This window comes from Dinoponera quadriceps, unplaced genomic scaffold (assembly GCF_001313825.1).
Source record: "Dinoponera quadriceps isolate SergipeBrazil2010 unplaced genomic scaffold, ASM131382v1 scaffold1252, whole genome shotgun sequence".
Taxonomy (NCBI): Eukaryota; Metazoa; Arthropoda; class Insecta; order Hymenoptera; family Formicidae; genus Dinoponera; species Dinoponera quadriceps.
Genome location: NW_014555363.1, coordinates 72361 through 96734, shown reverse-complemented (window position 1 = coordinate 96734; position 24374 = coordinate 72361). Strand labels below are relative to the sequence as shown.

The 24374-nt window shown below is 42.0% G+C and overlaps 4 protein-coding genes across 4 annotated transcripts in view; 2 read left to right on the top strand and 2 right to left on the bottom strand.

Annotated features, from left to right (window-relative positions):
* Positions 1 to 13320, top strand: part of LOC106744029 — a 41622-nt gene extending 28302 nt beyond the window's left edge. The window contains exons 3-15 of the mRNA XM_014618425.1: positions 274 to 373; positions 779 to 912; positions 2115 to 2513; positions 2771 to 3493; positions 3632 to 3863; positions 4153 to 4260; positions 4419 to 4513; positions 4699 to 4765; positions 4862 to 5193; positions 5388 to 5520; positions 5657 to 5911; positions 6016 to 6135; positions 6905 to 13320. Of these exons, the coding sequence (XP_014473911.1) occupies positions 274 to 373; positions 779 to 912; positions 2115 to 2513; positions 2771 to 3493; positions 3632 to 3863; positions 4153 to 4260; positions 4419 to 4513; positions 4699 to 4765; positions 4862 to 5193; positions 5388 to 5520; positions 5657 to 5911; positions 6016 to 6135; positions 6905 to 7090 (2884 nt within the window). The 3' untranslated portion in view covers positions 7091 to 13320. The remainder of the gene's footprint in view (positions 1 to 273; positions 374 to 778; positions 913 to 2114; positions 2514 to 2770; positions 3494 to 3631; positions 3864 to 4152; positions 4261 to 4418; positions 4514 to 4698; positions 4766 to 4861; positions 5194 to 5387; positions 5521 to 5656; positions 5912 to 6015; positions 6136 to 6904) is intronic.
* A 1829-nt stretch (positions 13321 to 15149) lies between these two features.
* Positions 15150 to 17043, bottom strand: LOC106744033 (vacuolar protein-sorting-associated protein 36). The gene is made up of 6 exons (XM_014618430.1): positions 16948 to 17043; positions 16556 to 16751; positions 16126 to 16484; positions 15905 to 16069; positions 15623 to 15838; positions 15150 to 15560 (listed from the first exon to the last, which is right to left on the bottom strand). The coding sequence occupies exons 1-6, from the start codon at positions 17041 to 17043 to the stop codon at positions 15375 to 15377; spliced, it is 1218 nt and encodes a 405-aa protein (XP_014473916.1). The 3' UTR covers positions 15150 to 15374.
* Positions 17044 to 17522: 479 nt separating this feature from the next.
* LOC106744026 (zinc finger CCHC-type and RNA-binding motif-containing protein 1-like) lies at positions 17523 to 18969 on the top strand. Its single transcript, XM_014618419.1, has 4 exons — positions 17523 to 17897; positions 17978 to 18089; positions 18326 to 18667; positions 18748 to 18969. Exons 1-4 carry the CDS (start codon positions 17788 to 17790, stop codon positions 18880 to 18882), a joined length of 699 nt encoding a protein of 232 aa, XP_014473905.1. The 5' UTR covers positions 17523 to 17787; the 3' UTR covers positions 18883 to 18969.
* Positions 18970 to 19813: 844 nt separating this feature from the next.
* The window catches only part of LOC106744025 (myotubularin-related protein 13), a 9426-nt gene continuing 4865 nt past the window's right edge, over positions 19814 to 24374 (bottom strand). Inside the window, exons 7-13 of the mRNA XM_014618418.1 lie at positions 22668 to 24374; positions 22454 to 22601; positions 21531 to 21676; positions 21217 to 21443; positions 20877 to 21083; positions 20687 to 20769; positions 19814 to 20512 (exon numbers count right to left, since the gene is read on the bottom strand). Coding sequence (XP_014473904.1) covers positions 20420 to 20512; positions 20687 to 20769; positions 20877 to 21083; positions 21217 to 21443; positions 21531 to 21676; positions 22454 to 22601; positions 22668 to 24374 — 2611 coding nt within the window. The 3' untranslated portion in view covers positions 19814 to 20419. The remainder of the gene's footprint in view (positions 20513 to 20686; positions 20770 to 20876; positions 21084 to 21216; positions 21444 to 21530; positions 21677 to 22453; positions 22602 to 22667) is intronic.

Sequence of the window (24374 nt, the reverse complement as noted above, 5' to 3'; positions counted from 1 at the left end):
TTTAGTGGACTATAGTAATATTGCACTAAAATTACAATATCATTGAAATTCAAGATTATTAAATTTTTGTGTGCAAATTTAGAATGCTCGTGAATGTCTTGAATTGATATTTAATTCTTTTCCGTGCGATTTTAATTACTTCGTCCCATCTTTTGCTCCATCCTCGTGGCCGTTATTTCCGCATTGCGTTTTCCCCGAAACGAGTTTCTTAACGTCGTGACTTGTGGCGCAGATATAATTAGCTTAGCTCCAGTTGTCTCGTCAATCCCACAGATATTGCATCGGATGGCAGTTTGGCACCAGGAATGTCTGGAGCGTTTGCGAGGAATGGAGACAGAGGCTTTCCTGGCTTTGGGCACCGCGGGAAGAAAAGGTAATCTATGTATCTTCACAAGCGCGACTCCGATATATTTTATCGAAAATATTAGAATTTCATATGAAAAGATTTAGAAATGTTATCATTAAAAATTTCACCACTAACTTTATTGTTAATATTTCGGCGCTTAAGCTCGCAGTTACATATTATTACAGGCATGGTAGCGACTCACTTTACTACATTTTCCTCACTACTTTTGGCAGTTAAACCGCTCCCATGTCTGTTATAATAATTACGTTTATATTACTTAAAAGCAGATTGCTAATTGCAAAATTGTTTGAGATCGCGACCTTAAATAGTAGTGCTCGGTGTTCGATTTTGAAACTTTGGGATTTACTTCCGCAGCCTCGTGCGGTGACTTTATCTCCCGATTTGTTTCTAATCGTACGACACCGTTTGAAGGTGGGATTGGTAAAGGCTCAGCATCCAACCGCCCAGACAATACCAGGCCTATATCGCCAGGCTGGGAATACCTCTCAACATCTCTTGCATAGCGACAGCGACCTCCGGCTAGATGCGCAAGGCGCTTTCACCAGGTATGCGTGCGACGAAGCGAATAATTAAGTTTGCACTATTTTACAAAATTCGTATGAAGATCGAGGAATACTCGGAAGAAACTCGGTGAATACAAAGAGCATGACTTTCGAGAGAACGAGGTAAAGCGAGACGTCTGCGAGACGTAAAGGACGACGTTTAAATAAGTTCTCGAAGGAATAAGTTCTCCCCTTCGATTAAAATTAACTCGAAATGCTTCCCCTCGGATGTTGTGTTGATACTGAGTGTTACGATGAAATTCACTCGCGCGTAGCGGAAAATGCTAGAGAATCCGCACTACTAGAAACTGCAATAAAGTGTTTTTACGCGAACGCATCCGGGGGCGCAATTTAATCAACTGCATTCGTGTACATATCCGATGAAATTATTAAGTTAAATTATATTCCATGCCAGCTCGTTTGCAAACTTTTGCGGAAAGGTAAAAAATTAAAGCACCAAGCATGCTAATTTGTCTGTAAAACTAGTTACGTCTCAAAGTTGCGTCGATCCAGGATAAAAAAAACAACTAGATCACTCGACTTGCATCGATAAGATCGAGACTTTCTCCTCGAAAGACTTGCATGCCGTAAGGGGAATTGCAGGGATTATACAAATGATTCAGTTGTCATTTTTAATAGCTGTGTTTCCTCTATAGATTGAACTAAGTGAAAAAGAAATCGGTAAGGATTAACGAAATAGCGGCAAAAGAACGTCAAGGATATCGCAGAAATAAAGTGCTTCTTTATCGCGATAGAAATTAAATGAATAATATTTTCTAAATAGAATCTTTCGCAAGTTCTGTAAAGAAATTTACTACTTTTTAATTAAAAAGAAATATTTCGATACACATCTGTTCATTCTTGAGTTATGCCTGCAAAACTACAAGGCGCAGATGGATCAGTCCGCAGCAGCTCCATATGTCATATTTTTCTAATTCGTTAAATATCTTTTTATCGTTAATACATAATATAGAGATACCCACAAGAGGTTTTCGTATTCAATTAATTTCTACGTAATGAGTCCAATTTTATCGACTTTTCACAAGTTCGTACCTTTCTATCATCCTTAAATAAAAGTTAACTTGGTTCAACCAACCAGAGTACTCTAGTACTCTAGTACTCTCTCTCTCTCTCTCTCGTGTTTCTATTTTGACTGTACACACATATAATTTTTTATAGTTATATTATACCATACTATTATACAGATTCGAGGCTGTCGACAGGGACTTACATCCGCCCCTCGGCGGCAGCACGATACCACCTCAGCCGCTACGACCCGCTCCTCAACCACGGCCGACCGCGCGTCCGCGACCGTCTCCTCTGCATACACCGAGCACCGCAGACTATCTCAGGATGCAAGAGGCTGGTCCAGGTCCGCTGACGCCGCCGCCGCCTTCGTTGCAGAGAGGACCGATGCGGTCGAGGCCCCCCGGTCCGTCCGTGTTTCTCTTCCAAAGCGAGCCGCCAAAGAATCACGGCCCGTTTCAATCGTCAATCGAGCGCACCGCCTTCGTGTTCGGCGACGACACCGCGAAGACGATAGCGGAGAGCATTCAGATGACACCTTACGCCAGTCAGAACCACGTAGAATCCAGATCCATCAGGTGCGTTTCGTGAGATGCCAACGAAAGAGGAAATTTGCGTCAAAGTGACTAGACACTTGAATAATACAGAAAGAAAGAAATAATACGGAAAAAAAGAAAAATAATACAGCGGGTTGACTAAGACTCACGTTTATATTTCGGTGCTGGAGGAGATTCATTTTCCAGGGAAAATATAGAAAAATGAGTACACTTGTTTAAGCATATTCTCTCGAGAGCGGTTTGACCTGATTTGTCGTCGATTCACGCTGATTTTACAGACAATTCGAGCCCTCCCCGGACCCGGTGCGGTTTAGGTACGGTATGAAACCTCCCGTAGACAATCACCACGACAACTTGGACAGCGAGGATATCGATAGGAGTTACAGTAGCTACGACATCATCCAGAGGAATCATATCGCGCGGCCGTACGCGAGGAACGAGCCCATAGGATTAACGAGCGGCTTCGGCGCCGTCAATCCGTCGAACACAACGAGCCAGGTGATCATGGAGTCGATTTACGGGCCTCAGACCGTCTCGCAGATGCTTCAGAACAGCAACGGGCTGAACGGCGACCTGAATCGTAAGAACAGCGAGATGCAGAACATCGAGATGACTCCGTTCAAGAGCAGCGGCCATCAGGAGCAGGGCATTGATCCCTACATGTTTCACGCCGGCATGTCGAAGGCGCAAGATCTCGAGAGAGTGTCGCAGTATATACAGAGTCTGCCCGACCTGCTCGACTACGAGTCCGTGAACGAGCTCGAGGCGCAGAATCGCGAGCCGATATTGTACGCTAACGCCATTCAGGAGTCGATCGGCGACCGCACAAAAGTCGACCGCGCGAGCGAGTCGGCCTCGAGCCCGGTGCCACCGCCGCCGCCTGCACCACCGGATCCGTCTCAGATCACGAAGAAGAGCAGCCCGACCACCGGCGAGAAGATCTTCAGCGCCCTGAGATCGGTCACCTCGCAGAGCTACATAGACGCCTCAGAGTTTTATAAGTAAGATCTCGTCATAAGCAAGCTCCACTTCTGTCCTTTTTTCCTCTTCCTGCCATTTTACATACAAATGTTTTGCTCGCATGGATATTTTTACCTCGTCGTCGGTTCATCACGGGATATATTTCTTCATTTGTGCAGTTCGGTGCTCTCCTCGACACAGCAAGTGCAGCGCTTCACGTTCCCGCCGGCGCCACCCTCGTTTGCAAACGACAGTGCCGGGAATCACTTGCAGGATGCCGAATACCTGCAAGATATGAGAGATATTTACGCGGAAACTGACACAGACGCCGTCGGTCTGGACGTCTCCAGGCGGAGTTCCGATCTTTATAGTCCGGAACTAAACCTGGAAGCACACAGGACGGCGCAAGAAGTACTACTTTACATTGTTTACTTTTCTGTTTTGATATTTGGATAATGGCACAGTTAAAAGAAATTGTCGAAGGTATATCAAGTTTAATATCGTTATTGACTATAGTAATCGTGCGCGTTATAAGCGGACAGGGATAAATCAGATATAGATTTAATACAAGGAATTGATTTAAGAACTCTATGAATCTATAATTTGTCTTAGTTTTTCACGTTAATAATTTCAAATCCTCTGATCTCTCCCGATTTTCTCAGTATTATCTCTTCTATTCTGATATTTTTATTTGCCGCAGGTATACAATAGCCTGCAGGATCCGCCGTCGTCTCCCTTGTTAGTGAAAGAGAACAATCACGAGTCTTACACTTACCTGACGGACCCGAGTTTCACTCGCACGTCGGAGGTACGTGAAATTTTCTTCCGAAGAGCTCCCACTTCATTTTCATTTCTGTTCGCAATTTGTTCGCAAAGTTACTCATACTGTCAGATTGTAAGAAATATTTGGCAAAACAACGAAAATGACCTATGTCGCAGTTTCTTAATTGACTGATCATACTCCAGGACATTTTCAACAGCCTGGAACAAAGGCGCAAAAGTATAGAAAGACTGAACGGTATTCACGAATACGTAGAACCAGACACCGCCGATCCATCGAGGTAAGAGTTAAGTTACGTAGTCGAGTATTATTAAGTGTTAATCTTGCCTATGTGCACTATTGTTTTAACATGTACCGATGTGTATCGATCATTCAACATGCATTCTCGTTATTACCTCCCGTTATCTATTCATCTTTTTCGACAAAAATCGAAATATATCACTTGCTCAAATTCATTCTTCCCAGAAGACGAAGCAGTCAGGAACTCTACGCCCTCTTGGAGGAAGTGCAACAGAAGAGACGGCTCTCACAGGCAATGACATATATTCTTTCTTCGTAAAAAGAAAACACGATACTCATCAACGTGCGCGATCAGATAATCTGAAGGAGTGCGTGTACCGATTTTCAGAGTTTGGAGGAGTCGTATCTGGGTTACGTGATAAACGATCACAATAGCAGATCGGGGAATCGTCGGGGGTCGTTGGTTCCTGAGCCGGAGCCACCGCCTGACGAGTCCACCTTGAAGAGAGCGATCAGTTGCGAGAGCGTGTGCTCCGACACCAGCGTCAACCTGAACGACCTGGAGGAGTCACCTATCGTTGGGCACATCTGCGTCGGCCTCGAACACGAGAGATGGGGTGGTCGCGGGAGCGACAGCGAGGGCGACTTGGCCGTGAGCGTCTTGGAAGCCAGAGACCTCATTGCTGCCGATGGTTCTCCCGCGCAAGACACTTTTGTTAGGTGCGTGTCCCTTACTCACTGCAGTATCAGTATGCCGTTGTGTGTTAAAAATAGCGGAACATCGTTAAAAAGTCCGTCAATGCTAACTTTTACATACATATAAGGGGAAATTAGGCTGTGAGTTAAGAAGTTTTTCTCACCAGTTGACAATGAACTTTATGTACGAAAATATCGAGACTGTTTTTCCCTCGTAGGGTATGTCTGCTACCGGACAGACAGACACACGTGCAAACGAGAATCTACAGAGGATGCCCATCGCCTAGTTATCAGGAGAAATTCCTATTCCCTCTCGACGGTGGCCCGGCAGGCAGAACGCTCTTCGTCGAGGTGCTTGTCACTTGTCATTTTCCGCCGAGTCGTTTCTTTCAATTCAATGCAAACGTCTAAAGATTAATCCCATACGTATTCCGTCGCGAGCGAACTCGAACGTGCGAATATCGAATATTCTCCCTTCATTGCTCAGTTATTCTCTAACGAGTCCAGCAACGACGAATGCGCGTCCTTAATCGGCGAAGCCAGTTTGAAGCTCGGGCCCGCGGCGAGGCCGCCGGCTACGACTTGGCTGCCACTCACTGGACCTGCCTTACCCATTCCACATCTAGGGGAGCTGATGTTCTCTCTCAGTTACTTGCCGACGGCGGAGAGGCTCACTCTCGTAGTAGTCAAGGCCCGCAACTTGCGCGGCGCGAATTCTAGTCCGGGTGATTTCTTCGTTAAGGTAACTTCGAGACACTTCCCTCCCGCTCGAGAACTTCGATCGATCAAGTAGTTAGTTAAGAAAAACAAAGAAGGAAAAAGATCTCAACTGCTCTTCTCGCTAAGGTATACTTGCTGCAACAAGGGAAGAAGATGCACAAAAAGAAGACTTCCGTGAAGAAAGGCGAGAAGAGTCCGATCTTCAATGAGGCGATAATATTCAGCGTGCCGGCGCACAGTCTACAGGTTTTCTTACAAGTTTCTATTTTCCTATAATGACGAAAATCATCACGGAAGTATGGAGTGTCGGCTCGAGGAGCTCGCGACGTTTCTGCACACTGCGTCTTCGCGCGTGCCTTATTATTCCTTGGATATTCCGAGAATTTTAACAATCAATGAGCAGCTGTAAAATTAATGTGATACGCAATCTTCCTCTTCAGTCTTTCTTTTCTCATGATCTCGTCACGTGAATTTTCGCGACTATTTATCGAGATCGTTCACGAGTGTCATTTTTTACGTCCTTTTACTTCAACGTATTTCGCGAGAATTTTCGGCATACATTCTCCCGCTTCCGACATCATTAATCAAGATGGCTGTGCCGAGGAAACAGAAACCTGAATTAAACTTTCAGATCGGTTGAATCGCACTTGACCCAGCCGCTTGACAGTCGCATATTCTCATGTCGTTTCATCCATGAATATCACACTTTTCCACTTTAAACGTTAAACTAAAAATACCAATGCCTGGGCACTACCTAACTCCGGATATTTTTGTCGTTTTGCTCTTTATATTTATGAATATTTAAACCCTTAACGTAGAATTCATTCATATATTGAATATATATACATATATATTTTATGTGCTTCAAGTATAAATATTCGTATTTAAAGGCCAGATCGAACAGAAATGGATTCAGAGTTACCGTACGTACATCGGTGGCCTTAAATTCCCATTTCTCTCTTCCTCGTGAAAATGATGCGTGAATCGTTGTTACGGGACATGCTCTTTTTTACAGACCGTACAGGTGAGATTGACGGTGGCGGAGTTGAACGGCGACCAAGGAGGTGCGAGTGTGAAAGCATACTCTGTCGGACACATCATCGTAGGATCTACCTCGATGGGAAGAGCCTTAGCTCACTGGAGACAAATGTTAGCGGCCTTGCGGCGTCCGGTTGCCATGTGGCATCCTCTCAGGAAGTAGAAGCGGCAGCCGCGCTCCGGCACGACCCGGGGACAAATGACCAGCCGAGCACTTTGCTCGCATGGTTCGACTGCACACGTGCCCGAGGGCAGTCTCGGGGGCATCACTTTTCAGCCGATCATTGAGAATTTTGTGTCACGCCCGCGGCGTATTCTTCGGTGTATTTGTCGTCGGGAAGAGTACGCGTTATGTTATGTATAATCCACACGTTAAGCATTAAGGGTAAGTCTCTCTCGCGGAGATAAGCGTTTTATCTAATATCAATCTAATATTAACGATCGTCCGGACCACCGTGCGGCGCTGTTGACATTCAGGCATGGAGGCATTCAGGAAGTGACTCGAGATCGCACAGCTAAATCGCACAGTATCGATCATTAATGATCCCGATCATCGACATGCAGTACCGAGCACGGAGTATACGGCGAAATATCTTCGATCCTTCCGTGTTGACGGGACTAGAAAGAGAGAAATCAATGTACGGACGCGGATGTTTCTTTCAAATAGTTTTTCGTTGGTTGAATCTTGTCTAACGAAAAGGGGGTATTGTGTTCCGGCAAGTTGGGAACATCCTTGCGATCGAAAGTGTGTAATGTTGTATATAAACGTTACGTAAAATTGAAATGATTATATATCTATAATAACCCAGTGGAAACCAACTGACATTTATATAACATTATATCAATGTTATAATTTCTTATTCAACAATGTAAATGTGTGCAATTATGTATGATTAAATATATTAGATATAATTATCTGATTGCTATTGTACAATTTTTTTCTCTATACATGCAAGAAGGTCTCAGCCGGTCTCTGTCTTTGAGTCTCAACGTAGAAGAAATGGCCGGAAGTTTTTTATAGCATCAAAAATGCACAATAGTAATCAGACAATTATATATAGTTATATCTAATCGTACATAATTATGTATGATTAGTATTGAATAATTGCAAATTTCATACATAATTTAGCATAATTATGTACACCTGTATACATATATTTATACATGATTATGCATGAAACGTTTTTTAACGGCACTTTATGTCGATGATCCCGATAATTCTGATTCGTCGATACTATCGGTCGACGGTCGTCATCATTCAAGCACACGAATAGGCTCTAAAAAGTCAACCCGCGTCATCGTTCACGTAACCGTGAGTCTCGAGCGAAAGCTCGAGCGAAGCTTTCGCGTTCGGGTCGTCGGCACGACGAATTCGCGCCATTGCCCCCCTCCCCGCGGCAATGAGATCTTCCCCGTAAACATGTCCATCCACCTGGAAATATTTAACGCGTGGTTGAGACGTGCAACGCGAAAGTTTACAGCGATGTGTTCCGTACATTGTTACATATCTCTCCCTGAGCAATTAAGTATTTCGAGCAATTAATTTGTCTTGGGTCTCTCCTTTGAGGGTACTTCAACTTTGTAACTTTCTCCCTTAGGAATCGGACGTGTTCTCTTTCATCTTTTATTGCGCGCGTTTCATCGTCATGATTTAAACAAGCGTGCGAAATAAGCAAAAAGAGATGTTGAACTTCGTGTCCTCGCCTTTATCAGGCCCAAGACAATGCAAAAGGGAGAGAAAGGGAGGAGAAGGAGGAGTATTATTAACGAAAGCGACAGTGGAAGTGAAAGTAAGAACGAACGCGGGAATATAGTGAAGTTTTCCCGCGAAAGTTCCGCGATTCGCCGTGTAACTGTTAAAGATTAATGCATCTTCCATCGACATCATTTACGAGCAGCCACCTCGTCGCACTCACGTCGCGTCATCGTTCGTTTGGTGATTATTAATAACAGCGAAGTTTCGGCGAGCGAAAAGCAGCCCGACGCGAAAACGAGGGGGAGGAGAAGGGGACTTCGGAACTGTGTGATTTCTAACTCTATCGGAATTCTCCGCGAGATGTGTGTAACGTTGTTGTATGCGCTGTGGACATGTTGACACTTTTACAGAGTTTATCACTGACGTTATCGCACGACCGTACCGACCAGTTTTTCATTCGCGGAGGCGGAAACGTGTGTACGCAACGATCGCGTCCGAATCAAGCCCAAGTTAATTTCTGACATCCTCGTCCCTCTTAAATTGACGTCGTATGGACTGAGTTCGCGATATATTCATCGATTACACGTTTAATGATCAGTAAAATTCCACAATTTTCGGATTTACAATTGCTCGACTATTTGTCACTGCAAAATTCTTCGTCGCCATTCGTACGCGAAACAAGGGAAAAGTTACTCTTTTATAGATTTTTACAGGCGCAGCTCGAACTTTTTTTCATCTCTTCGAGAGCTAGTTCTTTTCTTGTACGGAATCTCGAGCACAAAATAAGTATTTACAGTTTTTCCGAATCGGTATTTTCTTACTAATAGACTATCTCTTCTTTATTTAGCGTAAGTTTAATCTACAATGCAATAGTTAATTACATAAAAAGCATATATACATGAGCACGGCTTTGCATTCACTTTTAAATATAATAAATTAATTCAATATTAATTGATTTAGCTTTAGTTTAGGCAACTTAACCAAATTAATTTTCTAGGCCGTTAACTTTTAACTTGTAACTTGAACATAAAAATAACTTACCCTGGATATACTAATTCGATTCGGTCGATCCATCGCGACCCATTCTTCGTTTAACGGCGAGATAATAACGTGCGGCGAAGAGTCGATTTTAAACCGGTCTTTAAAAGCATTCGATTCGTATCGGAGCCATTTTGAGACTGACAGCTCGCGATAGACCGATAATTCTATCGCATTCGTAAAGAATAGAAGACACCACGATCTTACGTAATCGCCATCGTTCCCCGATACAAGACACAAGAATCGTTACGCGTTGATTTTTTCGGGCGGTGTCTCGCCTTTCGAAAACCAAGGGTCACAAGTTTTGACTATCATTAGAGTTTAAATCTTAGATTAGACTTAAGAAGGAAGGAATCGTGAGTTAGAATGTAAGGGGAAAGCCCGGGCCGTTTCCGTGATAATTATCCCGTGAAGAGTCGCTGCTGTACAAACGTGACCCGGCATAGCGACGTGCGTGCCTACTCCTTCGCGATTTCCGAGGATCTGTTAAAGGATAAAATGATCTTTCGCATTTGTGTTGCTTTTCAACAGGTTGCTCGTTGCGGAGTTTGAGCGCGCGTTTTTGTCGATATTCCAAACGAGTCGGACACTGTCCTCTCCGTAGGAAATGGGCGAATCAAAAAAGAAAACCCGGAAGCAATATCGATAATTATTTATTCGGTGAGGCTGAATTTCTCGCCACCGAATGGAATCCCTTCTAACGCGCCTGTCCGTTCCCTTTGTTGCGTAGTGCGTGCGCGCGCGCGCGATCGGGGCCATCAGCGTATGAGATCACCGGATCACCACGGTTCCGACCACCTGTCGATCGATCCCGAGATCGGTTCGATCGAGGACGCTCGGTCACTACCAAAAGAAATAAAAAATAAAAAGAAAGGAAACAAGGAGGAAGAGTAAAAAAAAACAAACAAACGATCGTTAAGACTCGCACGAATTAGACACAGCCTTTTGGACCTCAACGCCTATTCTATATCTATTCTATATCTATATAACTTTTGTACCTCTTCATACACATACATAAAAGCTCGCAAGTCTAGTCTTTTTGTACACGCATACGTGTGCATACGCGCGTGCACAAGCACGTGTATACGTGTATACATATGTTACGAGCAAAATTCTACGATCTACACACTGTATAACTCTTCACGTCTCACATCATGCATGAAAACCAAGTGTATCCCCCCCTCCCCCCCCCCCCACTTCATACTTATAAACTTACGCAGGTTTTTCTATCGCTAATTACTAATGGGACTAAAATATCGCTCACTTTCTCATTAACTTCACGAATCTAACCATAAGGAGTCCTTTGCGAAATGATTACTTATCTCCTCACTTTAATATATACATACATATATGCGCGGAATGTGCCATTTTTACTCCGAATAAGCAGGTCGATTAATTCATGAACTGTGTGACAAGTACTGACAGGAGAAGATACTCTGAATAAGAAGAGTTTTGAGGGAGTAGCTTGGTTGTGCCTGTTAAATTAAAAAAAGAATACGACTTAAACCAGGTTCTTCTCTCTCACGAGCAATTTCGCTACTTTTAATCGTAGCATTTCTTCTCACATCATTTAATTCGAAAGTGATCCAACCGTTCGAATTGCAAAATGGAACATTCTGCGTGCGTGCGTGCGTGTTATGCGTGTGTGGTTTACCAAGGTATTTCTTAATTGATGCTCATTAATCACACAGCGTTTGTTTTTCCTATTGAAAGTCTACAGGTCCTGAGTAATTTCTTTTTTTGTGTTGCTTAATGAAACGGTAATATACACACAAGCACGCGCGCGCGCACACATATATGTACACACACATGCACACACGTACACATACGTGCATATACATATACATATACGTGGTGGCCCGTGAGAATAGCTTTGATAGGCAAAATTAAGTTGTATATTTTGCAGAAAGCACAGTGACGAGTAACTTTTAATAATGGTTTCTCGAGTAAATGATTAGGAAAAATTACGCTACGCAATACGATAAGCATATAGATATTACGACTCGTTGTTTGAATCTGCAATTTTGTAGAAAGTCTTTTGTGCCAACATTCTGTTACTGTTTCCGATATCGAATCTTTTTTTTGTTTTAATTGGCTAATCTATCAATGCAAACAGGATTTTTTTATTATCAACAACTTGTTACATTTGCAATTGCGCTTTTGCCGCATGTCCCTCGGGTAGTTCTGTCGAGGGTCAATTCGTTCGGGATAATTTCATTCGGCTTAAACTTGCGCGCGATGTAGATATTCTAATTTAACGGGCTGTACCTCTAATACTAATAATACTAATAATAATAATAATAATAATAATAATAATAATAATAATGGAGCACCATACATAAGCGCGGTGGGTGGGTACGCATTGCGTACGCGTAATTTATACGCATAATATATACATATAAAGCAAGATAAATTAGCATTTAACACTGTTGTATATCGGCACAAAATTAAACTTTTATTCTTAATACCTACGTGCGATTCGCGTCTATGCCGCATACGCATAGACTACTTACGTGTCTCTGCGTTTGATGCACACAGACCGACACGATAGCTCTGATATCTCCAATGACGCAATAGTAATTAGGACTTTTTAGTTACTCGCTTTAATTACGTCAATATGATTAACTAAACAATTAATCACATTGACGTATTCATATATTATGCTGCATGTTGATTACTTAATAAGACAAACAACGATATTTCAATCGTCCAATTATACAATTATTATTATTTATTTAATATAATTACAATTATTTAAATTAATTGTTAACAGGAAACGGCATTCGTAATGTAAAACATAAAATTATGTATGAACGAAAGGGAATATTTGATGTATCCTTGCTGCTTCGTTAAATAATCGACAGACACGAATATGTTTACAATGCTGAAAAAACCTAATTAATATTATGACTTTATTCAATCGGACTGTTGTGCTGGTCTGTGTACGCGGGAGGCGTGTACAGGGTTTCACGGAAAACGGTGAAAATGTGAAATAAATCCGATTGGGCAGTAGTCCTCCACATCAGTGAAAAAGTGTGATTGTCCGCTTTTCTCCTTGATCGTGACATAAAATTATCGTGCAAATAACACGAGAGCGCTCGAGTTACTGCTAGTGATGCGCGCCGTTTTCCGGAATTCCCTTCACTATATTAAACTTAAACCCGATGTATTATTACATACGCAGAACGAGTTTAGGAGGAAAGGAATATGAGAGCTGTTTAATAGTTTGCATCTTGTTTTTCAAGATTTAGTTTTGTCAGAGGCTAGCTGTAGTGATAAAAGAAAGCGAAAGGAAGAGAGCGATGAATGAAGGCATGAAAAAGCAGGGAAGTGATAAAAAGATAAATGAAAATAGAGAGATTACGACGAAAGGCAAAGAACAACAGAGAGAGAAAAACTGAAGAAATGAAAGAATTACTCAGAGGAAAGGGAAAAGAGAACCGAGCGATAATGACAATAATAGTGTAAAGTGATTTGTACCACAAATAATGTCACTATGCGTATCGGTAAAAATAGTTTCCCTTTTAATAGAGTTGACTCTAAGAGAATTACTTTTTTTAATAATTCGAGATGCATTATCGCTATGTAATATCAGCTATATGTTAATAGCAGTAGCTTAAATAAATAAATAATGGCAATATTATACGTCCATGAGTATCCATGAGTATCGATATATATATATATATATATATATTCCGCAATTATGCGTATCGTCGTTATATCAATAATTTGTAATATTACATTTGTGGTACGAATCACGACACATAGCCATTGTGTATGAGTGTCACATAACAAAATACTATAAAATTTAAATTATTTTATATTTTTGTTACGCCTCTCTGTGATATAATAAGGGCACATTCACCCCACCCTGTATATGTATGTGCGTTAATCTTCGTATCTCGTTGATTAAAGTAAAAACCTTTTGAAGGATAAACTTTGCCAAGCCTTCTCTATTGTATTTCGAAATGCACTCGAGCGTACCACCATTAACAGTGGTGTTAATGGAAAATTCGATTGTCATAAGATATTGCGCAATTGATCTTCATAATCGAGCAAAGTCGATTGGCTATCGTCGAAATTGAATAAAAATGCGCACACAGATATCGCGAGTAATTTTGTGTGTACGTTATATATGTATGGTAAATTGCAGGTAAATTATATACACGTTATTTCATCTCAAATAATGTGTAACGTATTTTCGTTTGGACACAAAAATAGTTGGATTTGTTGATGTTTTAAGTATAATGTCTGTAAAGTACAGCTTTTAAGTGAATCGGGTACGTTCAAGTTCGTGTTCGTCAGAGATATATACCGTTACACGTACGATACCTTGTACTGTATTATACTAATTGTACGAATAACTTTAACGCATTGACTTGTGGAAAATAACGTAATTTATCGACGAATGACGGACACGTTGATTGTGCAGCAGATACTTGCATGCTGTGCAACGTCTGTCTGATACAGGGTGTATCTAAAATAGTGGAGAATTTGGTGGCATTTCCTTTGATCGATTTGGAGACCATTTCCCCTGCATAAGTGTTACATCATTGAGTTGTTTGTAATTAAATGTAGTAATAATGTAGTTATTAATGATTAAAAGAACTTCAGATTAAGACCAAGTTTATTAAAACACATTGGCTAATCTGTTTTTCACAGTCTACTTCGTAAGAGTGCGTAGAGAGATAAAAATTTTATTTTTAATTCCATAATAGGAGCTATTTAATTCCAAATAGGAGCTTCTCATTTTAAGGAAATCGTTATTTGTGAGTTAATTTCGCCGAGATATTTAATGTTAAAAACAGAGGCAACACAAGATGACATCCTGCTGAACGTTTGCCGAGGATAGATAGGTTCCAAATTTGCCAAAGACCATGTCCACGCAAACCTTGGCTCACTATTTTGGAAAATAATTGTCCATCCTGTACATGTTTACATATACACCAGACGTCACACATGTTGGAACATTAGAACTAGAGTTGCAATTTTCAAACTGACATATATACCAAGCATCATACATGCCTTAACATTATAACTTTACTCGTAACGGTTACTCGTTTGATTTTCTGACCTTATATATATGTGCGTACCAAAGTCGAAAATCGTCGAAAATCGTCGAAAAACTCTGATAAGTGTTAAAGCATGTATGAAGCCTCGTGACATAGGGTTGAAAATGTATGTAACTCTTGTAAATAAGGAGGCATACTTCATTTCTGGTGTATATAGACGTGAAAGAGGGAGAGAGTGAGAGAGAGAAAGAGAGAGAGAGAGAGAGAGAGACATACTATTAATTATACACGATCCATTGTTAATCATGTGGTTGCGGTTCTATTTACACAGTTCGTTTAAAATGAATAAATTGAAAAAAATATATTTCAATTAATGGATGATGCCTTGCATTTTATTACCTCATTTTATACTTCCTGAAATTCGCTCAAGGAAAGGGGATAAATATCTTGAGTAATTAAAGAAAAAAACGCATTACTAGAGATACGAAGAATAAATTAATTATGCTTAAAAATACGTATTTGTATTTTACATAAGTTTAAACCTCTAATTATATTTGCATCCGATTAGCCATGTTGCGGACGTATAAAGATTTAAGAAGTGTACAAAAACCTGACTGTGTTTGGTGTTACATCATGGCCGAAGTTATCTCGATTGTGACCAAGAAGACAATCATTCAGTGTGTTTGCATGGCAGCTTCGAGTTAATCACTAAATATAGGAGTTTCCTCCAGGAATAGATTGGGATAAAATCTTAACGCCTCTATCGAGTCATCTCTACAAGCTTTGCCGTGTTTCTCTGTAACCAGCAATCTCTCACGTGCCAATATCACCGATATTCCTTCCGACCGCGCGAGATCCTCCGCTGTCATCGATCCCTTCTGTTTCAACTGCAATTTTACAGGAAATGATCGTATCACATTTCGTAATACGTACAATATCTGATACTCACTAATTCCATTATACAGTCGGCAACAGCGTTGTCGTCGTGAGAAAGAACTTGAAGTACCATAACGCCACTGTCGAAAGTTCTTAGTACAATCGGTAAGCCTAGAGACGCCAGATGTCTGCTGGCGTGCAACAAATCTTCAGGTGACAATAGCTCCAAGCCTCTCGCTCTATTTACACGGCAGTAAACGTCTGTAAGTGTCATCATGCCACCCACTTCCTAAAAGCAGATGCAATATTTTCAATCGTTCCTCAAAATTTGCAAAATATTCAAGCTACAACAAACCTTTATTGGTTCTTCTAAAATGTATGCGAGTTGTTTGGCTAATTCTTTAAAGTACTCGTTACTGCTCTTGTATGCGTCTCTCGTTACTGGGTCGTCGATACCTAGGCTCATTAAGTAAGCCTTAAATCTGATAGTTTCGTCCTCTGTTATGTCTCCTTGCCTTGCCTGCAATGATCTTGCATTATGAATGTCAACTTTACGAAGGTATCATTGAAAATCACCCTTATTTTAGCCGAGATTGTCTTTGAGATGGCCACCATATCTTTAGCCATATCCATTAGTTTTGTGAGGTCTTGAAATGCCAATGATATACTTTCGTCAGTTTCTTTTTGCTTCTCTTGCAGACTCCTCTCAATGCCTATGATACCCGTTCGTGTTTTTATTTGAGGTAACAATCCTGAATTCCTCTGATTGTCATGAATATTCATGTTAGACATTAATTCAGTTGCAGGAATAAATTCCCATAGCCGTCTCATAATGGTATCAGACAATTGTGTTATAAAATTTGAGTCCAGACCTTCCTTAAAGGACAGCTTGACATAATTGTGTAAATTCCTATCTGTTGGGCCTGGCATTTTATCTAACAATACACAAACATTCTTAGTCTGATGTGTAATTTTGTTATATCATCTGTTTAACTACAAGTCTCACCAATAGCAGGCTCGGAGAGATGTAATACGATCTTTTTACTGCGCCCAAAGGAGAAGGGCCCAGGAACTTCTTCCTCGAAAAAAATGATGTATCTAAGTGGCAATGACAAGCAAGTATTGCCTCGAGGTATGTCACCAGGTCTGCCCCAAAGTATCCTATGACTAGTTAGAATTAGCTCTCCGCCTTCAAAGTTTGTCTGTTAAAAGTTATCTTAATATTAATATCTTTATACCTACATGGCTAATGCAGAATCTTAACAATAAATCCAAGATTATATTAGAACTTGACAGACTCTTTCTCTCCCTCTCTCTCGTTTTCAAGTCATTATACAAAATCGACTGTTTCGGGGAGACAAGTCACTTCATATGTAACATTGCAATCTCCCGAGTTACCTTTGTATCACCATCATAGAGACGTACGGCCATATCACGTCTCACATAAGTCTCATTCGGCTGCAGCCGAGAATCAGCGTACTCGAACCTATTCATTGTCGGCACTTATCGTGAACTGTTAAAATGAAGAACCATATTGCCTCATGAGCCGTAAATTTGGATTTATTTAGGCCTGTTTTACAATATCATCGTATGTCGCTGTCGGATGTCGAAACGCAGCCGATGGTCCAATGAGAGAATTTATTTTTCGAAAGTTAATTCTCCTCATTGGACCATCGACTACGTTCTGGCATCCGACAGCGACGACATACGACGTATTGTAGAACAGGACTTAAGGCATTTTCCAATAAGAGGCCCAGATGATAAGATCTGCGTTCTCTTTGGCATATAAATGCCGGTACACAATAGGTATTTTAAGCCTTAAGAAATTGACCAATCACAGTCGAATGTGAAGAGAATAATTAATTGTGATTAGTCAATTTCTTAAGGCTTGAGGCTTAAAATACCTATTGTGGACCGACACTAATGAACGATAAAGATAGAATGACACTTATAACGCGTGAACGTTCGAAGAGACTGTAGCCACGATTTAGTGCGCACTTTTTGCACTCGTGCAGACAGTTGGATAAATAGAGTGAATGTATAAGATTTAATTAGGTTTAATCAAGATATAAATTTATTACATATTAATCAGCAAAAGAGCGTATACGAATAAGTTCGATGCATATGTAGCAATAAAAAATGTTTTGGAGTGTTCCTGTTATCTTGAATTAAGTAAAAAACGCAACCTCTATCACGTGTCACTGGAACATCTGATGGGTTGTCACAGCAATTTTAAATATGAGTAACATTGTTCCAAGTAAATCGACTGTTTATGTATCAAATTTACCTTTTTCCTTGACCAATAATGATATACATCAATTGTTGGAAAAGTACGGAAAAATTGTCAAGTGAGTATTATTGGTAGTGGTGAGATAATTTCTGTGATATTGTAAATAAATAAAATAAAAAATATATTGTTCACTTTCAGAGTAACGGTGTTGAAAGACAAAATAACGCGACTTAGTCGTGGCGTTGCTTTTGTATTATTTTCCAAGCAAGACGACGCCTTACTCTGTGCGAATTCAATCAATAATACGGAAGTAAGATTTCACTTTTGTCAATTATGTTTGGTAAATGTTTATCTCACACTTTAAAGAGATTTTAATAAACATATACTCAATCGATTCGTTTTTATACGTAGAAGAAGGTTCCTTTTTCAATTTTATATTTATAGAAAGAGAAAGAGAGATAGGGATTTAATTGATCCTTAGTTAACCCTAAATAATAACATCATAAGGGTTGTTTAAATAATTAATAATTTTTCTGACCAAATTAGATATATGGTCGCACTGTAAAAAGTTCGATAGCAGTTGACAATGGTCGCAGCACTGAATTCATACATCGCAAGGATTATCCAGATAAATCACAGTGCTATGAATGTGGACAGGAGGGACACTTGTCGTATTGCTGCAGTAACAATTCATTAGGTCCCAGAAAACCGCCACCAAAAAAGATGAGGATACGGAAGAAAAATGTAAAACAAGAGAAATACGACACAGGTTACTTCGATAGCGATAACGAAGAAGCGATATCAAAGAAGGCAAGATTTGATAACGATAACATTGAGGACGATTCTGAGGAAGAACCTGAAACACTGAGTGCAGTGATTGCACTGGAGGTACAATCACGCTATATTCAGGTTTTTAATTAGAAATCAACTCGTTCAATTAGAAATTAATTCAGATCGTGATATTTTAGCAAAAAAAATTTGAGATGGAAAATAAACGCGGAGAAGTGATAGATGGACATGACAGAAAAGAAAGTTCAACTGCATCAAAGAAACGTTTTAAGAAAAATAAATACTTTAGCGATGAAGAAGACTTTAGCGAATAATATATATTATATACAGTGTTATTTGATCTCTATATACGTGTATATGAGTATAGTAAGTAGTAATTAAAAAGTGTATATTTGCAGATACATTTCGAGTAATATATTTTTGTAGTTACAAAGCGCGCGCGCTAATCTCAGGGCGCATCTACTTAATTTTTTCCATCTTTGTTATCCAACATTCATGACTTAACTGATCCAATCTTGTTTAACAATTTTAGTCAACTAATTTCTTTTTTCTATAGATTCTAAAATTTTTTAATCTTGTGCTCTTTTTTTTCTTATACACCGAACTTGTATGCTTGTTCAAAACGAGATTTGAAGGCAATATATTCAAAGTACATCATATACAATTATTAAAGTACTTTTGTAAGCACGTTTCTTTTTTTTTGGTTATCATTTATTCTCAGTGACACGCTTTAAAATTCGTTGACATTTTTCAATTCTGAATGTGTAATAATGTAAGGAACAACGTAGCATAATTCAGTAGATAATTAATCAAGACTGTTGGTACTACAACTATCTCTGAGGTACAAAATTTTCAACTACAGTAAAAAATAGTCCAAATTCACGTTCTTATTCAATTTAATATTTTTCGATCAGCATGGCAGGAGTATTAATGAGATACTTTTAACATATTTTATAGAGAGAAATGATCTTTCTCGTATTTGTTTAGATCTTAACACTTTCAACAAAGTCGCAACATATCGAATAGTAATATTTAATTACAATAGCGTTATATGCAACCATTATATGTTTATAGAATGTCCCAATTTTCACGCTTTCCATTTAGAAATTTCTTAATAAATTCGGAACTGATCTTCCCTCAGCAAGATTGAGTTTGATACTATGTTTTAACTCACAACCTTTCAAATATCAAATAGTAACTAAAACTTGAATCAAAATTCCACAATAAAGTAAAATCTACTTGAAGTCGAAGCAAATAATAACATTTATTTATGCCCTTAAGAACTACTACGTAATATTCTTAATTTTTAATCGTTTATAGTACAGTAATTTTTAATGCCTTTGTTAAGAAAAAACCGATTGCATCTTGCCCAAGGAATTTATATTGATAGAAACTGCAGTAATCCTAAGACCATCTGTGTATGTGTGTGTGTATATATATATGGATGCGCAAAGAATTACCACGCTCTCCTTATACTTCGTCATAATTTAAACATTAAAAAAACATATCAAACAAAAATCTTAGGGCGCTACGCATCATATAGCGATCTCTCATCTCTTCCAACTGAATTAATAAAAATTTAACGTAATGACGCAATCACAATGTATATTATATTCACATGCTAATTCTATATCAAGAGGATATGGTTGTATCACATTTAATTTATGATACTATTTTCAGTCCAACGAGTTTGCGTTTTCTTTTTTTTAAATACTTAAAGCGCTGTTAATGCAGTCTATGACGCATACAATTAGACTATACAATATTATGTAACAAAATTAAAATCTTTTACTCTCTATATCAGTCACATCCAGAATTTTAAATTAGTACTAGAATCAAGCTTGCGACACACTATTGTAAGCACGCTTGAACTTTTTCGATCCACTCCTGTGCGGTGCCTGCGTCCGCAGCGCAGAAATTGTACGTCCGTCTATTCGTACGGAGCTGCAAAGAGGATGAATGTATTGTGCGCGGCACAAATTACACTGTGACGATATCGTGCCAAAAATGAGAATCAATTCACAAAATTCAAGGGGGAAATAAACAGAGCCGAGGTCGACAATCTGAAACTCTTGTGCATACGAATGATTGAAAATTCATTGGAGGTTTTACACTTACATCAAAGAATGATTTGTCGTCCGTTTTCTTTGGTGGTCCAGGCATCGGCGCAGCTGGAGTAACGGATACCACCTCGGCCAGATCTGCAACGCGCAATTTCGATCAATGTGCATTTCGACCTTATTCTCCAAACTGTTCTTCCAAATGTTCTCTTATATTAACCGTACGCGTTTTCTTCCCCGTCACATACCTATATATCCTTTGCAGTGCGAATCCTCCACCGCATCGTAATATCTCAATTGATGCTTTATGGAATCCAGTACAAACCATCTCTGCTTCCAGCCCTTCAACAGGGCGCCCCGTTTATAAAGATAGCCCTCGTGCGTCCTGTTTTCCGCCACGTTGCTCGAGAATTGCTCGTAATATTGCTGAGAAGAAGTCTGTATAGTCGTTACACCTGCAATTCGCGATATTTTTGTGCAAGCTGGAGAAAGAAAAGGACTTTTTCACGGCGATTACGCAGCCACCATGTGATTCATGGAAATTCCTTGAATCGCCTAATTATATCACGAGCTGGAACAAGGGCATACTTGAGTTCACGCTTCCGTTGTCCCCGCCGCTTCTCGTGAGTGTGTGAGTTTGGAGATTATCCGTCACAGCCTTGTACTTCGTGCAATTCTTCGGCACGGCGTCCGCGCACTTGTCGTGGCACACGTGGCCGCAGTCGATGCACCTCAATCCGGCCTTCACGGGGCCCCACAGCACGCCGGAACACGCGTCGCAATGGGTCGGGGTCGCGGAATCCAATCTCTCGAATCTTCGGCAAACGTTTCACACCGGTCAGACGCATACAACTACTCTACTAATCTGCGGCGGATCGAAGGAGAGTGATACGCAGCATTACCTGTGCGGATGCGCGTAAACGGAACCTTCGTTTCCGGTGGTACTCCCGCCCGCGAGTTTGCCGCGTAACAACAGCTCCAGGGTGGAACGCTTGTGAGTCAGCCGACCGTGATACCGCACCAGCGCCGTGCTGAACGACGCGTGCCGCTACGGGGAGCAGAATCAATTACGAGTGCATACGATTACACGGTGATTAGAAGAATTGTAAGGAACGGTAATTATATATAAATAATTATATATAAGTATATTATATAATAGTGTTTCTCGGGTATTATCCAGTATTTTAGGAATTGATTCTTGAGGTCATTTTATGGAGAGAAAAAAGAAACTTCGCGTGAATATATATGATCACAGGTCTCGTTTCACTCATTGTCTATCTTCTTTGTTTGCTTTGTAAACAACCCAGTTCGGCTTGATAGACAAACTGCAGAAAGTCGATTTCACCAGACAATTTAAAGAAAACACAGGTATGCTCCCGACGATCGTTGTTTGTTGTCTTGGTTTGTAAATAACACGGCTTGGGGGACATCGATTACGCAACATATAATTTAAAGAAAACACAGTCAGGTGTTCTCATGGCGATTACTGTCTGTTTTACCCGGACAAACCCGATAATAACAGATTAAAAATCAATTCTTCACCTTATGAATATTGTATCGTCGGAGTCATTGTTATTTTCTATTCTCGTTAAATTGTTTATCTATAAAGAAGCTAATCACCAAACATGATTTTTTGTGATTGAGCTCTTTCAAGGGTTTAGTTTAAGCCGAGCGGGAGAAAGGTGAGAAAAGTGAGTTTTTTCTCAAAAGTCGGGAGAAACGTTTCGAAATGAGTGAGGAAAAGGGAGGGAGAAACGAGTGATCCCACAGTTTTCCCATGCCTGGGGCAAGAGTATTCATTCCCGAGCGCCACATCGCGACTTACAGCGAGCGAATCGGTGTTCGGCAGCTCGAGCTTGTCCCACAGCACTTTCCACTTCTGCGGCAAGTGTCCCAGCTCGGTCTCCAGTTTGTGAATCTCCTCCAAGAGATGAGAGAACTGATCGGGCACCATCGTGCTGACTCCGTCGTATCTAAAACGAAACGATGACATCCGTGAACCCGTTGATTGCCCCCAGCCCGTCGGGCGCGACGCTCACCCCTGAGTAACTATTTTACGGTTGCTCTTGACGACGCCGTCCGCGGCCTCGGCCTCTTCCTCCTGCTGGGAATCCTGCTGCAACACCTCCAGATCGTAGGCCGGGCCGTGCGCCAGCTCCTCCTCCAGGTAGAACTGCCAGATATCGAGGCTGGGCAGATGCCGGACCGGTCTCAGGACGGGATACTCCATGTTGGGCGTGTACATGAAGTTGTAGAACAACGGACACCGCGCGTGCTGCTTCTCGATGTAATCGAAGATGCTCTGGCCGAGGTTGCAGCCGGTGTTGGTCCCGGCCAGTCTGCCGCCGGGATAGATGGTGTCGTCGTCGCTACCGGTGTCGACGCCCTTGTGATGGCTCGTCAGGGAGCCCCTCTTGTCCTCGATCGCGGTGATGCCGCACTCGACGCGGTCGAACTCGCAGTCCAGGAGGAACGTGCGGAAGCGGCAGGATACCGAGTGGTAGGCCAGGAACTTGAGGTAGTACTCGTTGAACTCGAACGCCAGCGGGAACTGCTTCTGTATCTGATGCACTATATCCAGGAACTGGAGGAACGTAGGCGTGAAGTTAGTGGTCTGCGAATTCGCGGCGAGGTTGCTGCGATGGCCGAACCGGTGGCCGAATCCGAGCCACTCCTTCTCGATGAGGGTCCTGAAGCCGTCTATCGTCCTGTAATGAGGATCGAGGCACACCTGCGCGACCGAGCACACCGTCGTCGTGGTGTCCCAGCCGTCCTCGAGGCAAACCGCCACCGAGGAGCCCTGCATGTCCATCAGGTCTATCACCGCGCCCGCCAGTTGCATGAGATTCTGCAGCTGCTGCAGCCACTCCGAGCTCTCGATCAGCCGGTAGAAGCTCTGGTCGGGCTCGACGTTCGGCGAGCTCGGCACGCACGCCCGCATCAGCTTCTTGAACGCGGCCTTGGTGTGCCTGACGTCGTAATACTCGACCGGTATGAAGTCCGTCTTGGGGGTGGACTCGGCCTTGACGCCCTTCATGTGCGCCTTCTCGCCCAGGACGTAGAGAGCGGCGCGCTGGAAGGTGTGCACGCACTCCGTGCCGCTGTCCGAGTCCGCGGAGTGTCTGACGGTGCCGCGCTGGTGGACCGAGGTGAGGGAGGCCTGGGACGAGTTGTGCCTCTTGTCCTTGAGGGAGCCCCACCGGCCGAAATTCTTCGGGCCCTTGCCGCCGGACGAGCCGAGGGTGCCGAGCGGCTTGTTGAACGGATTGCGCCGCGACTGCTCCGGCGTGGCGTTGCGATCCTCGGCGGCCAGCAGCAGCGAGTCGATGCTGAGGGAACTGTCGGACATGCCCCAGGCGGAGCCCTGCCGCAGGACGGAGAGCGGCGTCGCCGCGACCAGGGCCATCATGTACTTCTCCTGTTCCAAGGAGGAGGTCGTCTCCGACGACGCGGTCTTCAGATTACCGCTCGAGGTCGGGTGGGCCTTCAGCATGCCCATCACGCCTTTGCCGTGGTAGCCGGCGCCTCGGATCAGCAGCGCCTTCGTGCGCGGGTGCCTCCAGGTGACGACGGGCACTCGGCTGTGACGGTAGAGCCGGCAGAACCGGCGTATGCTCTCGTCCGACACGGAAGTCGGGACGATCAGGAGGGCCGGGTAGCTACGGCACACCATGTAGGCGCAGTTCACCGAGGAGAGGCGGAACGGCTCGTTGCGCCGGTTGTTGTGCGGGCCGTTCGCGTAGAGG

What these genes read in the sequence shown, in the direction of transcription:
- LOC106744033 (XM_014618430.1), bottom strand. Translation starts at nt 17,043, where the DNA reads ATGAATAGGTTCGAGTACGCTGATTCTCGGCTGCAGCCGAATGAGACT. An exon ending in TCTATGATGGTGATACAAAG is followed by an intron (nt 16,752 to 16,947) that starts GTAACTCGGGAG and finishes AACTTTTAACAG; the next exon opens with ACAAACTTTGAAGGCGGAGA. An exon ending in TCTCTCCGAGCCTGCTATTG is followed by an intron (nt 16,485 to 16,555) that starts GTGAGACTTGTA and finishes GTGTATTGTTAG; the next exon opens with ATAAAATGCCAGGCCCAACA.
- LOC106744026 (XM_014618419.1), top strand. Translation starts at nt 17,788, where the DNA reads ATGAGTAACATTGTTCCAAGTAAATCGACTGTTTATGTATCAAATTTA. An exon ending in ATTCAATCAATAATACGGAA is followed by an intron (nt 18,090 to 18,325) that starts GTAAGATTTCAC and finishes TGACCAAATTAG; the next exon opens with ATATATGGTCGCACTGTAAA. An exon ending in GTGCAGTGATTGCACTGGAG is followed by an intron (nt 18,668 to 18,747) that starts GTACAATCACGC and finishes GTGATATTTTAG; the next exon opens with CAAAAAAAATTTGAGATGGA.